Source organism: Tachyglossus aculeatus, chromosome 1 (genome assembly GCF_015852505.1).
Source record: "Tachyglossus aculeatus isolate mTacAcu1 chromosome 1, mTacAcu1.pri, whole genome shotgun sequence".
NCBI lineage: Eukaryota > Metazoa > Chordata > Mammalia > Monotremata > Tachyglossidae > Tachyglossus > Tachyglossus aculeatus.
This window is the reverse complement of record NC_052066.1, coordinates 156,503,311-156,520,070: the sequence shown is the minus strand read 5'-3', so window position 1 is coordinate 156,520,070 and position 16,760 is coordinate 156,503,311. Positions and strand designations below refer to the sequence as shown.

Genomic DNA, 16,760 nt, shown 5'->3' with positions numbered 1-16,760 from the left:
TTCATTCATTCAATCATATTTATTGAGCGCTTACTGTGTGCCGTGCACTGTACTAAGCGCTTGGGAAGTACAAGTTGTCAACATATACAGTCCCAGCGTGGCTCAGTGGAAAGAGCCCGGGCTTAGGAGTCAGAGGTCATGGGTTCAAATCCTGGCTCCGCCACTCGTCAGCTGTGTGACTTTGGGCGAGTCACTTTACTTCTCTGTGCCTCAGTTACCTCATCTGTAAAATGGGGATGAAGACTGTGAGCCCCACGGGGGACAACCTGATCGCCTTATACCCTCTCCAGCGCTTAGAACAGTGCTTTGCACGTAGTAAGCGCTTAACAAATGCCATCATCATCATCATCATGAGAAGGGGGAGACAGACAACAAAAGAAAACACATTAACAAAATAAAATAAATAGAATAAATATGTACAAGTAAAATAGAGTAATAAATCTGTACAAACATATATACAGGTGCTGTGGGGAGGGGAAGGAGATAAGGCGGGGAGATGGGGAGGGGGAGGAGGGGAAAGGGAAGGAGGGGGCTCAGTCTATCTCACTGCTGACCCCTTGCCTACCTCCTCCTTCTGGCCTGGACAGGCTCTCCTCCAAGTTGAGCTGCACCAAGCCGCATTCTTGTCTGGGAATAATAATAATAACAATAATAATAATGGTATTTGTTAAGTGCTTAGCTATGTTCCAAGCACTGTTCTAAGTGATGGGTAGTAGTACAAGGTAATCAGGTTGCCCCACATGGGGCTCACGGTCTTAAAACCCATTTTACAGATGAGGTAAATGAGGCATGGAGAATGATCATGATGGTATTTAAGTGCTTACTATGTGCCAAGCACTGTTCTACGCACTGGGGTAGATACAAGGTAATCAAGTTGTCCCATGTGGGGCTCACAGTCTTAATCCCCATTTTACAGATGAGGGAACTAAGGCACAGAGAACGATGATCATGATGGTATTTGTGACAGATTACAACTTCCCCACCTTCAAAACCTTACTAAAACCATATCTCCTCTGAGAGGCCTTTCTCAACTAAGCCCTCATTTCCCCTACACCCTCCTCCTTCTGAGTCACCATTGCACTTGGATTTATACCCTTTATTCACCCCACCCTCAGGACCATGGCACTTATGTCTATATTTGGCCTAGTGGATAGAGCCCGGGAATGAGTCAAAAGAACATGGGTTCTAATCCCGGCTCCGCCACTTGTCTGCTGTGTGACCTTGGGCAAGGCACTTCGCTTCTCTTTGCCTCGGTTCCCTCATCTGTAAAATGGAGATTGAAACTGTGAGCCCCATGTAGGACAGGGACTGTGTCCAACACGATTTGCTTGTATCCACCCCAGTGCTCACTACAGTGCCTGGCACATAGTAAGTGCTTAATAAATGCCACGATTATTATTGTTATCTTTATATTCAATCAATCAATCACACTTATTGAGCACTTACTGTGTGCAGACCAGTGTACTGTTTGGGAGAGTTTGACATAATAATAATAATAATAATAATAATAATAATAATGGCATTTATTAAGCGATTACTATGTGCAAAGCACTGTTCTAAGCGCTGGGGAGGCTACAAGGTGATCAAGTTTTCCCACTGAGGGCTCACAGTCTTAATCCCCATTTTACTAGACGAGGGAACTGAGGCCCAGAGAAGTTAAGTGACTTGCCCAAAGTCACACAGCTGACAATTGGTGGAGTGTTCTCTGTCTCCCCCTTCTAGACTGTGAGCCCACTGTTGGGCAGGGACCGTCTCTAGATGTTGCCAACTTGTACTTCCCAAGCGCTTAGTACAGTGCTCTGCCCACAGTAAGCGCTCAATAAATACGATTTGAGTGAGTGAGTGGGGATTTGAACCCATGACCTCTGACTCTAAAGACCGGGCTCTTTCCACTGAGCCTCGCTGCTTCTCTCTCTCTCTATATATATAGGAGAGTTGGTAGACATGTCCCTCCCTAGCAAATCTCTTATACTGTTCATTCATTCAGTCGTATATATTGAGCACTTACTGTGTGCAGAGTACTGTACTAAGCGCTTGGAAAGTACAATCGTTCTCTCCCAGGTGCTTAATACACTGCTCTGCACACAGTAAGTGCTCAATAGATGTGATTGATTGATTGTTAGGGAGGATTAGTGGTGTTGTCTTGAGTAATGAGAGTCTTGAGAAGCAGCGTGGCTCAGTGGAAAGACCCCGGGCTTTGGAGTCAGAGGTCGTGGGTTCAAATCCCGACTCTGCCAACTGTCAGCTGTGTGACTTTGGGCAAGTCACTTAACTTCTCTATGCCTCAGTTCCCTCATCTGTAAAATGGGGATTAAGATTGTGAGCCCCCCGGGGGACAACCTGATCACCTTGTAACCTCCCCAGTGCTTAGAACAGTGCTTGGCACACAGGAAGCGCTTAATAAATGCCATTATTATTAAGCGCTTAGTACAGGGCTCTGCACACAGTAAGCGCTCAATAAATACGATTGATTAATGGGAAAGACACGGGGAGGGTTTGGGTAGGTGCTCTGCACGCTGTAGGTACCCCAGTGCAGACCACTGATTGATGAATATGACATGACACTCATTTTCTTGATAATAGCACACCATCTTCTTAAATTCAAAGTATTGAGTGCCCTCTTTTGTCCAGGGGAGACGATTACATTAAGATGATAACGGACCCATCGTCTCAGGTATCATCAAGTGAGTCGATGTGTATTAGGCAAATACAGAACTAATGGACCAGGTGCTACTCAGAACCACATGAATTTGGGAAGCAGCTTCTCTTGGAAGGACAGAACCACCTAAATCTGCTCCAGAATCCTCCCCCAGTCAAGCCAACACGTATGAGATTGTCTTCCCACTAACAGGAAGGAAGTTGTGGAGATGGAGCATCTTTATTTGTGTTTTTTTTTTTTTTTGTGTGTGTGTGTGTGCTTTGTTTTGGTATTTTTAAGTGCTGAGCCCGCTTTTTCCTCCCCCCCCTCCCCATCCCCCCCCGCCCTACCTCCTTCCCCTCCCCACAGCACCTGTATATATGTTCGTACAGATTTATTACTCTATTTATTTTACTCGTACCTATTTACCATTCTATTTATTTTGTTAATGACGGGCATCTAGCTTTACTTCTATTTATTCTGATGACTTGACACCTTGTCCACATGTTTCGTTTTGTTGTCTGTCTCCCCCTTCTAGACTGTGAGCCCACTGTTGGGTAGGGACCGTCTCTATATGTTGCCAACTTGTACTTCCCAAGTGCTTAGTACAGTGCTCTGCACACACTAAGTGCTCAATAAATACGATTGATTGATTGAGTGAATGAATGAATGCATGGCTCAGTGGAAAGAAATACGATCGAGTGAATGAAAGTGCTTACTATGTGCCAGGCACCATACTAAGTACTAAGATAGCTTAATTAGTTCAGACACAGTCCATGTCCCACATGGGGCTCACAGTCAATCCACTTTTTACGGATGAAGGGAACTGAGACACAGAGAATCAGTCGATCGATCGTATTTATTGAGTGCTTACTGGGTGCACAGCACTGTACTAAACACTTGGGAGAGTACAATATAACAGAGTTGGTAGATATTTTCCCTGTCCAAAACCATCTTACAGTCTAAAGGAAACAGTCTAGAGAATAATAATAATAATAACAATAATGGTATTTGATAAGTGCTTACTATGCACCAAGCACTGTTCTAGGCACTGGGGTAGATACAAGGTAATCAGGTTGTCCCACATGGGGCTCACAGTCTTAATCCCCATTTTACAGATAGGGTAGCTGCGGCACAGAGAAGTCAAGTGGTTGGCCCAAGGGCACACAGCAGACAAGTGGCAGAGCAGGGATTAGAACCCACGTCCTCTGACTCCCAAGCTGAGGCTCTTTCCATCATCATCATCATCAATCATATTTATTGAGCGCTTACTATGTGCAGAGCACTGTACTAAGCGCTTGGGAAGTACAAATTGGCAACATATAGAGACAGTCCCTACCCAACAGTGGGCTCACAGTCTAAAAGGGGGAGACAGAACAAAACCAAACATACTAACAAAATAAAATAAATAGAATAGATATGTACAAATAAAATAGAGTAAAAAAATATGTACAAACATATATACATATATACAGGTGCTGTGGGGAAGGGAAGGAGGTAAGATGGGGGGGATGGAGAGGGGGACGAGGGGAAGAGGAAGGAAGGGGCTCAGTCTTGGAAGGCTTCCTGGAGGAGGTGAGCTCTCAGCAGGGCCACTAAGCCATGCTGCTTCTAAGTGACTTGTCCAATGTCTCACACCAGACAAGGGTCAGAGCTAGGATGGCTTGGGAGTCAGAGGTCGTGGGTTCTAATCCCTGCTCCGCCACTTGTCCGCTGTGTGACTTTGGGCAAGTCACTTGACTTCTCTGTGCCTCAGTTACCTCGCCTCTAAAATGGGGATTAAGACTGTGAGCCCCACATGGGACAATCTGATTACTTTGTATTTACCCCAGGGCTTAGAACAGAGCTCAGCACATAGTAAGCGCTTAACAAATGCCATCATTATTATTAGATTAGATTAGCGGTTGGCACCGGCTGGAAAGTGGCAAATTCTCTGGACGGGCTCTTCTCCAAGTTGAGCTGCACCAAGCCGCGTTCTTGTTTGGGAATAATAATAATAATAATAATAATAATAATAATAATGGTATTTGTTAAGTGCTTAACTATGTTCCAAGCACTGTTCTAAGTGCTGGGGTAGTACATGGTAACCAGGTTGTCCCACGTGGGGCTCACAGTCTTAAAACCCACTTTACAGATGAGGTAAATGAGGCATGGAGAATGATCATGATGGTATTTAAGCGCTTACTATGTGCCAAGCAGTGTTCTACGCACTGGGGTAGATACAAGGTAATCAAGTTGTCCCATGTGGGGCTCACAGTCTTAATCCCCATTTTACGGATGAGGGAACTAAGGCACAGAGAACGATGATCATGATGGTATTTGTTACGTGCTTACTACGCGTCAAGCACTGTTGTAAGCACTGGGGTAGGTACATGAGAAGCAGCGTGGCTCAGTGGAAAGAGCCCAGGCTTTGGAGTCAGAGGTCATGGGTTCAAATCCCGGCTCCACCACTTGTCAGCTGTGTGACTTTGGGCAAGTCACTTAACTTCTCTGTGCCTCAGTTACCTCATCTGGAAAATGGGGATTAATTCTGTGAGCCCCACGTGGGACAACTTGATTACCTTGTATCTACCCCAGCGCTTAGAACAGTGCTTTGCACACAGTAAGCGCTTAATAAATGCCATCATTATTATTACATGGTAATCAGCCTGCCCCACGTGGGGTGCACAGTCTTCATCCCCATTGTACAGATGAGGGAACTGAGGCATGGAGAATGATGATCATGATGGTATTTGTTAAGCGTTTACTATGTGCCAACCACTGTTCTAAACACTGGGTACAGGGTAATCAGGTTGTCCCATGGGGGGCTCACACTTTTAATCCCCATTTTACAGATGAGGGAACTGAGGCCTAGAGAAGTGTAAGTGACTCCAAAGTCACCTAGCTGACAAGTGGTGGTGCTGGGATTCGAACCCATGACCTCTGACTCCCAAGCCTGGGTTCTTGCCACTGAGCCAGGCTGCTTCTTTTCTGTGGTGGCCACTGGAAATGCTCATTCATTCATTCATTCATTCATTCATTCGTATTTATTGAGCGCTTACTGTGTGCAGAGCACTGGACTAAGCACTTGGGAAGTACAAGTTGGCAACATATAGAGACGGTCCCTACCCAACAATGGGCTCACAGTCTAGAAGGGGGAGACAGAGAACAAAAGAAAACATATTAACAAAATAAAATAAGTAGAATAAATATGTACAAGTAATCATATTTATTGAGCGCTTACTGTGTGCAGAGCGCTGTACTGAGTGCTTGGGAAGTACAAGTTGGCAACATATAGAGCAACATATAGAGACGGTCCCTACCCAACAGTGTGCTCACAGTCTAGAAGTGGGAGACAGGGAACAAAACAAAACATATTAACAAAATAAAATAAGTAGAATAAATATGTACAAGTAATCATATTTATTGAGCACTTACTGTGTGCAAAGCGCTGTACTGAGTGCTTGGGAAGTACAAGTTGGCAATCAATCAATCAATTGTATTTATTGAGGGCTTACTGTGTGCAGAGCACTGTACTAAGCGCTTGGGAAGTACAAGTTGGCAACATATAGAGACGGTCCCTACCCAACAGCGGGCTCACAGTCTCGAAGGGGGAGACAGAGAACAAAACCAAACATACTAACAAAATAAGATAGAATGGATTCGTACAAGTAAAATAAACAAATAAATAGAGTAATAAATATGTAAAAACATACATACATATATACAAGTATATATACACATATATACAGGGCCCTTCAAGGCTCTGCTGAGAGCTCACCTCCTCCAGGAGGCCCTCCCAGACTGAGCCCCTTCCTTCCTCTCCCCCTGGTCCCCCTCTCCGTCCCCCCCATCTTACCTCCTTCCCTTCCCCACAGCACCTGTATATATGTATATATGTTTGTACATATTTATTACTCTATTTATTTATTTATTTTACTTGTACATATCTATCCTATTTATTTTATTTTGTTGGTCTGTTTGGTTTTGTTCTCCGTCTCCCCCTTCTAGACTGTGAGCCCACTGTTGGGTAGGGACTGTCTCTCTATGTTGTCAATTTGTACTTCCTAAGTGCTTAGTACAGTGCTCTGCACATAGTAAGCGCTCAATAAATACGATTGATGATGATGATGATGATGATATACAGGTGCTATATAGGATGGAGGGAAGGGCTGCGAGAGCCCGTTGGTGGGTAGGGACCATCTCACTATGTGGCCGACTTGGACTTCTTAAGCTCTTAGTCCAGTGCTCTGCACCCAGTAAGCGCTCAATAAGTACGATTGAATGAATGAATGAATGAATCAATCAATCAATCAATCAATCGTATTTATTGAGCGCTTACTATGTGCAGAGCACTGTACTAAGCGCTTGGGAAGTACAAATTGGCATCACATAGAGACAGTCCCTACCCAACAGTGGGCTCACAGTCTAAAAGGGGGAGACAGAGAACAGAACCAAACATACCAACAAAATAAAATAAGTAGGATAGAAATGTACAAGTAAAATAAATAAATAAATAAATAAATAGAGTAATAAATATGTTGAATTCATTCATTCATATGAATGAACGAATGAACGAACGAACGAATCAACGAATGAACTAACGAACGTAGGAACGAACGAATGAATGAATGAACGAATGAATGAAGAAACGAACGAACGAATGAATGAATGATTGAATCAATCAATTAATCGTATTCATTGAGCGCTTACTGTGTGCAGAGCACTGTATTAAGCGCTTGGGAAGTCCAAGTTGGCAACATATAGAGACGGTCCCTACCCAACAGCGGGATCACAGAACAAACGAATGAATGAATGAACGAACGAATGAACGAACACACGAACGAATGAATGAATGAATGAACGAACGAACGAATGAATGAACAAACGAACGAACGAACGAATGAATGAACAAACGAACGAACGAATGAATGAATGAACAAACGAACGAACGTACGAATGAATGAACGAACGAATGAATGAATGAATGAATGAATGAATGAATGAATTCCCGCCCCGCCCAGCGGGCGATGGGAGGCGGGGCGGAGGTGGCGCAGGCCGGCCCCGCACGCCGGATCACGTGGGGGAGGGGGCGGGCCGAAGCCCGGGTCACGTGGGGGGACGGCCCCGCGCGCCGGGTCACGTGGGGGGAGAGGGCCGAAGCCCGGGTCACGTGGGGCGACGGCCCCGCGCGCCGGGTCACGTGGGGGCGGGGCCGAAGCCTGGGTCACGTGAGGGGGGACGGCCCCGCGCGCCGGGTCACGTGCACTACTGGGCACACCCCCTCCGAAGGCCCCCGCCTGCCCTCCTACCTGCCCGCCTGCCCGTGTGCACCCTTGGCGGCCTGCCCTTCTGCCCGCTTGTTCACCCGGACGCCCTCTCTCTCCCTCTCTCTCTCTCCCCCCGTCAGTCCGTCCGGCCGCCCGCCCCGGGCCGTGCGGGTTTGGGAGTTCCTCGTCGCCGGAGTCTCAGGCGCCGTCCCGGGCAGCGTGTTGTGGGGTCCTCCGGCCGCCCGTCCACGTCTGCCGGAAGCCCCCGCCCGCCCCGCCCCCACCGCCGGACCCTCAGCGGCCCGGGGGGACGGGGGAGACACCCCTGCCCCCACCCCTCGTCTGACCGGCCCCGACCGGCCCCGACCGGATCCGGCCCCCGCAACCACCAGGTAAGGCGTCGGCCGGGGGGGGAGGGGAGGGGAGCGCAGCGCAGGGCCCCCCACACTTTCATTCAGTCATTCATTCATTCAGTCGTACTTCATTCATTCATTCACTCCTTCAATCGTACTTATTGGGCGCTTAGTGTGTGCAGAGCGCAGGCCCCCCCCCACACTTTCATTCATTCATTCATTCAGTCGTATTTCATTCATTCAACCGTATTTATTGAGCGCTTACTGTGTGCAGAGCGCAGGCCCCCCCCCCCCCCCTTTCATTCATTCATTCATTCATTCAGTCGTATGTCATTCATTCATTCACTCCTTTAACAGTATTTATTGAGCGCTTACTGTGTGCAGAGCGCAGGGCCCCCCACACTTTCCTTCATTCATTCATTCAGCCGTATTTCATTCATTCATTCATTCCTTCAACCGTATTTATTGAGCGCTTACTGTGTGCGGAGCGCAGGGCCCCCCACACATTCATTCATTCATCCAGTCGTATTTCATTCATTCATTTCTTCGACCGTACTTATTGAGCGCTTACTGTGTGCGGAGCGCAGGGCCCCCCACACTTTCATTCGTTCATTCATCCAGTCGTATTTCATTCATTCAACTGCATTTTTTGAGCGCTTACTGTGTGCAGAGTGCAGGCCCCCCCCCTTCATTCGTTCATTCATTCAGTCGTATTTCATTCATTCATTCACTCCTTCAACCGTATTTACTGAGCGTTTACTGTGTGCAGACCGCAGGCCCCCCCCCCACATTCATTAATTCATTCAGTCGTATTTCATTCATTCATTCACGCCTTCAACCGTATTTATTGAGCGCTTACTGTGTGCAGGGCGCAGGGCCCCCCCACACTTTCTTTCATTCATTCATTCCTTCAACCGTATTTATTGAGCGCTTACTGTGTCCGGAGCGCAGGGGCCCCCCACACTTTCTTTCATTCATTCATTCATTCAGTCGTATTTCATTCATTCATTCACTCCTTCAACCGTATTTATTGAGCGCTTACTGTGTGCGGAGCACAGGGCCCCCCACCCATTCATTCATTCATTCAGTCGTATTTCATTCATTCATTCACTCCAACAGTATTTATTGAGTGCTTACTGTGTGGAGAGCGCAGGGCCCCCCCCCCTTTCATTCATTCATTCATTCATTCAGTCGTACTTCATTCATTCATTCATTCCTTCAACCGTATTTATTGAGCGCTTACTGTGTGCACAGCGCAGCCCCCCCCCCACTTTCATTCATTCATTCATTCCTTCAACCATATTTATTGAGCGCTTACAGTGTGCAGAGCGCAGGGCCCCCCCCACACTTTCATTCATTCAGTCGTACTTCATTCATTCATTCATTCACTCCTTTAACAGTATTTATTGAGCGCTTACTGTGTGCAGAGCGCAGGGCCCCCCCCCCACACTTTCATTCAGTCAGTCAGTCGTATTTCATTCATTCATTCACTCCTTTAACAGTATTTATTGAGCGCTTACTGTGTGCAGAGCGCAGCCCCCCCCCCTTTCATTCATTCATTCATTCCTTCAACCATATTTATTGAGCGCTTACAGTGTGCAGAGCGCAGGGCCCCCCCACACTTTCATTCATTCAGTCGTACTTCATTCATTCATTCATTCACTCCTTTAACAGTATTTATTGAGCGCTTACTGTGTGCAGAGCGCAGGGCCCCCCACACTTTCATTCATTCAGTCGTATTTCATTCATTCATTCATTCCTTCAACCGTATTTATTGAGCACTTACTGTGTGCAGAGCACTGTACTAAGCGCTTGGGAAGTCCAAGTTGGCAACATATAGAGACGGCCCCTACCCAACAGCAGGCTCACAGTCTAGAAGGGGGAGACAGAGAACAAAACCAAACATATTAACAAAGTAAAATAAATAGAATAGATATGTACAAATAAAATAAGTAAAGAGAGTAATAAGTACGTACAAACATATATACATATGTACAGGTGCTGTGGGGAGGGGAAGGAGGTAACCTCATCACCTTGTAACCTCCCCAGCGCTTAGAACAGTGCTTTGCACATAGTAAGCGAGCGCTTAATACCACTGTTATTATTATTCTCTGGGCCTTAGTGACCTCATCCTGTGTATATGTTTGTACATATTTATTCTATTTATTTTATTTGGTTAATATGTTTGGTTTTGTTCTCTATCTCCCCCTTCTAGACTGTGAGCCCACTGTTGGGTAGGGACCGTCTCTGTATGTTGTCAGCTTGGACTTCCCAAGCGCTTAGTACTGTGCTCTGCACACAGTAAGCACTCAATAAATACGATTGATTGATTGTAACCTCCCCAGCACTTAGAACAGTGCTTTGCACATAGTAAGCGCTTAATAAATACCATTGTTATTATTATTCTCTGGGCTTTAGTGACCTCATCCTGTATATATGTTTGTACATTCATTCATTCATTCAGTCGTATTTATTGAGCGCTTACTGTGTGCAGAGCACTGTACTAAGCGCTTGGGAAGTATAAGTTGGCAACATATAGAGAGCGGGCTCGCAGTCTAGAAGGGGAAGACAGACAAAAAAACATATTAACAAAGTAATATAAATAGAAGAGTAAATATGTACAAGTAAAATAAATAGAGTAATAAATCTGTACAAACATATATACAGGTGCTGTGGGGAGGGGAAGGAAGTAAGGCAGGGGGGTGGGGAGGTGGGGGAATAATAATGATGATGGCATTTATTAAGCACGTACTATGTGCAAAGCACTGTTCTAAGCGCTGGGGTAGAGACAAGGTAATTAAGTTGTCCCTCGTGGGGCTCACAGACTTAATCCCCATTTTTCAGATGAAGTAACTGAGGCACAGAGAAGTTAAATGACGTGCCCAAAGTCACACAGCTGACAAGTGGCAGAGCTCGGATTTGAACCCATGACCTCTGACTCCAAAGCCTGGGCTCTTTCCACTTAGCCACGCTGTTGTAATGATAATATAGATGGCATTTGTTAAGCGCTTACTATGTGCCCAGCACTGTTCTAAGCGCTGGGGGGATACAAGGTGATCAGGTTGTCCAACGTGGGGCTCCCAATCTTCATCCCCATTTTACAGATGAGGGAACTGAGGCCCAGAGAATAATAATAATAATAATGATGATGGCATTTGTTAAGCACTTTGTGCAAAGTGCTGTTCTAAGCGCTGGGGAGGTACAAGGTGATCAGATTGTCCTACGTGGGGCTCGCAGTCTTCATCCCCGATTCACAGATGAGGGAACTGAGACCCAGAGATTAAAAATAATAATAATAATGTCATTTGTTAAGTGCATACTATGTGCAAAGCACTGTTCTAATTGCTGTGGGGGGATATAGGGTGATCAGGTTGTCCTACCTGGGGCTCATATTCTTCATCCCCATTTTATAGATGAGGGAACTGAGGCCCAGAGAATAATAATAATAATAATAATGATGGCATTTGTTTAAGCGCTTACTATGTGCAAAATAATAATAATAATAATGATGGCATTTGTTAAGCGCTTACTATGTGCAGAGCACTGGTCTAAGCGCTGGGGGGGGGATACAAGGTCACCAGGTTGTCCCACGTGGGGCTCACAGTCTTCACCCCCATTTTACAGATGAGGGAACTGAGGCCCGGGGAAGCGAAGTGACTTGCCCAAAGTCACGCAGCTGACAGGTGGTGGAGCCGGGATTAGAACCCCCGACCTCTGACTCCCAAATCCATGTTCTTTTCACTGAGCCGCGCTGTTGTTTCCTTTATTAATGATGTATATGGACATAGTTATTATTCTATTTGTTTTACTGATGATGGGTATATATATATCTATAATTCTGTTCGCGTTGATGCTGTTGGGCCTGTCTACTTGTTTTGATGTCTGTTCCCCCCTGCTTTAATCAATCAATCAATCAATCGTATTTATTGAGCGCTTACTGTGTGCAGAGCACTGTACTAAGCGCTTGGGAAGTACAAGTTGGCAACATGTAGAGACAGTCCCTACCCAACAGCAGGCTCACAGTCTAAAAGGGGGAGACAGAGAACAAAACCAAACATACTAACAAAGTAAAATAAATAGAATAGATAGGTACAGGTAAAATAAATAGAGTAATAAATATGTACAAACATATATACATATGCTTTGAGACTGTGAGTCCGTCATTGAGCAGGGGTTGTCCCTCTTTGTTGCCGAATTGTACTTTCCAGGTGCTTAGTACAGTGCTCTGCACACAGGAAGCGCTCAATAAATACGATTGACCTCCTTCCCCTCCCCACAGCGCTTGTACTTTAGTTTATTTTACTTTTGCACATATTTACTATTCTATTTTGGTAATGACGTACATATAGCTATAATTCAATTTATTCTCATGGTTTTGACACCTGTACATGTTTTGTTTTGTCGTCTGCCTCCCCCTTCTAGACTGTAAGCCCGTCGTTGGGTAGGGACTGTCTCGATCTGTTGCCGACTTGTACTTCCCAAGCGCTTAGTACACTGCTCTACATACAGTCAGCACTCAGTAAATACGATTGAATGAATGAAAGAGGAGGGGAGAGAAGGGGAAGGAGAGAGGGGAGAGTGCTGGATCCAAGCAAATCGTGTTGGACACAGTCCCTTTCCCTCCTGAGGCCCGCAGTCTCAATCCCCATTTTACAGGTGAGATAAATGAGGCATAGAGTAGTAAAGTGACTTGACCAAGGCCCTACAGCAGACACGTGTCGGAGCCGGGATTAGAACCCCTAAGCCCTTCTCTCATTACTTAGTTTCTTCCCTTCGCTGGCGGTGAGCAGCTCTGCCTCGTGGTTAGAGCCCACGCCCGGGAGTCAGAAGGTCCTGGGTTCTAATCCTACCTCTGCCACTTATCTGCCCTGTGACCTTGGGCAAGCCACCTCACTTCTCCGCGCCTCAGTTTCCGCGTCTGTAAAGCGGGGATTAAGACTGTGAGCCCCACGTGGGACATGGACTGTGTCCAAGCTAATTACCTTGTATTCGTCCCAGTGCTTAGTACGGTGCCTGGCACATAGTAAGTGCCCAACAAATACCAAAAACAAACCTTAGTTAAGGCGGCTGCACCTGAACTGGCTCCTCTGGCCCGTTCTTCTTCAACCTCATCACCTGCTGGCCTCAGGCGACCTGCAATGCACAAACCCCCAGGAGCTGCAGGAAATGAAAACCGCACGAGGACCTTCTGAAAGGTTCTTTTTTTATAACTGGGAACAGACCCAACCCTCTTAGTGTTTCTCAGATCTTACCAGTTGCCAACTCGATGACTTCTGGTATAACGTGCAATTGTGACATTTATAGGGTATAGTAGCTATTATAGGGCAAAGCACTGAAACTGGAAGTTTAGCAACTTGGCTTTTATTCTGGTTCCATCACTTCTATTTCTAGTAAGACGAATCACCTGTCACGTCTTGCAGTGATGATGACGGTATTTGTTAAGCACGTACTACGTACCAAGCCGGGTCCTAAGCGCTAGGGTAATCAGGTTGTCCCACGTGGGGCTCACAGTCTTAATCCCCATTTTACAGATGAGGTAACTGAGGCACAGAAAATCAATCAATCAATCATATTTGTTGAGCGCTTGCTATGTGCAGGGCACTGTACTAAGCTCTTGGGAAGTACAAATTGACAACATATAGAGACAGTCCCTACCCTAACTTGCCCAAAGTCACACAGCAGACAAGTGGCGGAGCTGGGATTAGAACCCACGACCTCTGACTCCCAAGCCTGTGCTTTTTCCACTGTGTCATCCTGCTTCTCCGGTGTTAATAAAAGCTTAATTGCGCATATAAACGTGTGTGTGTGTGTGTATATATTTATGGGTCTCTTTAAATAATCAAAAGTATGCATCAAAGTATAGAAGTTACACAGGTCTGGCGTATTAAGGTGAACGTTAACGAATGATAACCTTAATAGCCATTTTTCATCATCAGTCGTATTTATTGAGCGCTTACTATGAGCAGAGCACTGTACTAAGCGCTTGGGAAGTACAAATTGGCAACATATAGAGACGGTCCCTACCCCACAGTGGGCTCACAGTCTAAAAGGGGGAGACAGAGAACAAAACCAAACATACTAACAAAATAAAATAGACATGTACAAATAAAATAAATAAATAAATGAGTAAAAAATATGCACAGACAAACAATTTTTGTTAGTGGGATGGAGATATTTTTTAAAAAATCTCAGACATCACTACCAGGAATACGATTGGTAACTCTGTGGCCTTTCTTCTTCTTTTTTTTTCCTTTTATGTTCCTCGTAGAAGTCATTTTTAAGCAAACCTCCGTAATGTCCTGGTTAGCTGATCTTGCCGGAAAGGCGGAGGACCTTCTGAACCGGGTAGACCAAGGGGCCGCGTCTGCTCTCAGTAAGAAAGAGAGCGCGGGCCGCGCCACATACAGCGCAGACGCCGACTATCCCCAACTGCACCAGCAAAGCCCCGAACTGGCCTACAAGACTGCAGCCAAAGCCGCCTACGTCTCCGCGGCGGCCGAGCACGTTAAATATCAGAACGCGTCCGTCCTCGCTGGAGCGGCAAACGTGAAAGTGGGCTCCAGGACAGCCGGGGAGGAGTCCCACCCCATAGAAAACCCGCCCACGCCCAGGCCCTCCGCCCAGTTCGTGCGAAGGAAAAAGTCGGAACCCGATGATGAGCAGCTGTTCGATTTTCTCAACAGTTCCGAGAAGGAGCCGAACGGCAGGGCGGAAACTAAAAGAGAAAGAGACAGGGCGGTTGCTTTTCAGGGTCATTCTCGGACATCCAGCGTCGGTTCTGTTACTCCCGGGGCACAGAGCATCAAGGCGACCGAAGAAACCTCCTCCGGAAACCCAGGCCATGGTAGTTATTCTGCATTCTGCATGTTGAAATACCAGTAGGCTTTAAAGGAAGGTGCAAATAAAAGAGGAAAATATGGTGTACTAAAGAAAATGCAGTGGTTATTTTGGATCCACTGGCATCTACTTCAGTCAGTCATATTTATCATCAATCGTATTGAGCGCTTACTATGTGCAGAGCACTGTGCTAAGAGCTTAGCACTGTATATTTATTGAGCACTTACTGTGTGGAGAGCACTGTAATAATAATAGTCATAATAATTACGGTATTTTAGTACTTACTATGTGCCAGACACTGGGATGGACACAAGCAAATGGGGCTGGGTACAGTCACTGTCGCGTGTGGAGCTCACAGTCTCAATCCCCGTTTTACAGATGAGGGAACTGAGTCGTAGAGAAGTGAAGCGACTTGCCCGTACTTCCCAAGCGCTTAGTACAGTGCTCTGCACAAAGTAAGTGCTCAATAAATATGAATGAAAGGGCCACACAACAGACAAATGGCAGAGCCGAGATTAGAAACCATGACCTTCTGGCACCCAGGCTTGTGCTCTATCAATCGATCGTATTTATTGAGCGCTTACTGTGTGCAGAGCACTGTACTAAGCGCTTATCCAGTTTGCCACGCTACTTCTCACTGTATGAAGAACTTGGGAGAGTACAGTATAACAATAAACAGACACAATGAGCTTACAGTCTAGAGGGGGAGACTGTACTTTATTTTTGCTATAAATAAAAAATGACAGCTGTGTACATAAATGTTGCGGGGTTGTGAAGGGGGATGAATAAAGGGAGCAAGTCAGGGCGACGCAAAAGGGGCTGGGAGAAGAGGAAAAGAGGGCTTCGTCCCCTGGGTCCTTGGAATGCCTCGCCACAGAAGTATTAAAATATTGCCTGGCCCAGGATCAAGTAACAGTGTGCACCTTATAAGCAAGACTTTAATGCAGTGCTCCGTATTCTTTATTTTAACAAATTTAGGCTGTGAGGCTTTGTAATCAATCAGTGGTAGTTATTGAGTGCTTACTGTTTGCAGAGCATTGTATTTAAGCGCCTGGGACAGTATAGTACAGTATAGTTGGTAGGCACTTCGCTAACCACATTGATCTTACACTCTAGAGGGGTTGGCAGACATTAATATAAATAAATAATTTCAACGTTACCTAAAATAGAACAGTTTGCTCAGCATCTTTGCAACCGGGCAGTACTTTTCAGAAATGTTTTACTTCATCGACCAAAATGGAATGTAGGGAGGTTCTCACTTTTAATGTGTGTTTACAATAATTGTGCAGTTTTATTTTAAATGGTCTACCTCGATTTATTCTTTTTGTCACTGATATTGAGACAGGCTACGGAAGATCATTTTTAGCACTTTATGATGCCAGGGTTTCAACATGAGAAATAACAAAATGCAAGTAAAGGGGATAGCTTTCAATCAGTCAGTCAATGGTATTTTTTGAGTGCATACTACAGCACTTACGTACATATATATACATATATGTGATGTATTTATGTTAATACATCTCTCTCCCCCCCTCAAGGCTGTAAGGCCATTGTGTGCAGGGGATGTCTACCAATTCTGTGGTATTGTACTTTCCCAAGTGCTCAGTAATAATAATGATAATGATGGCATTTGTTAAGCACTTACTATGTGCTAAGCACTGTTCTAAGCGCTGGCGGGGGGAA

At 45.6% G+C, this 16,760-nt stretch overlaps 1 protein-coding gene across 1 annotated transcript in view; it reads left to right on the top strand.

The window, feature by feature from the left end:
* The first annotated feature begins 8,194 nt into the window (after window positions 1-8,194).
* Window positions 8,195-16,760, top strand: part of GOLGA5 (golgin A5) — a 32,139-nt gene continuing 23,573 nt past the window's right edge. Inside the window, exons 1-2 of the mRNA XM_038748220.1 lie at window positions 8,195-8,279; window positions 14,509-15,084. Of these exons, the coding sequence (XP_038604148.1) occupies window positions 14,535-15,084 (550 nt within the window). The 5' untranslated portion in view covers window positions 8,195-8,279; window positions 14,509-14,534. The remainder of the gene's footprint in view (window positions 8,280-14,508; window positions 15,085-16,760) is intronic.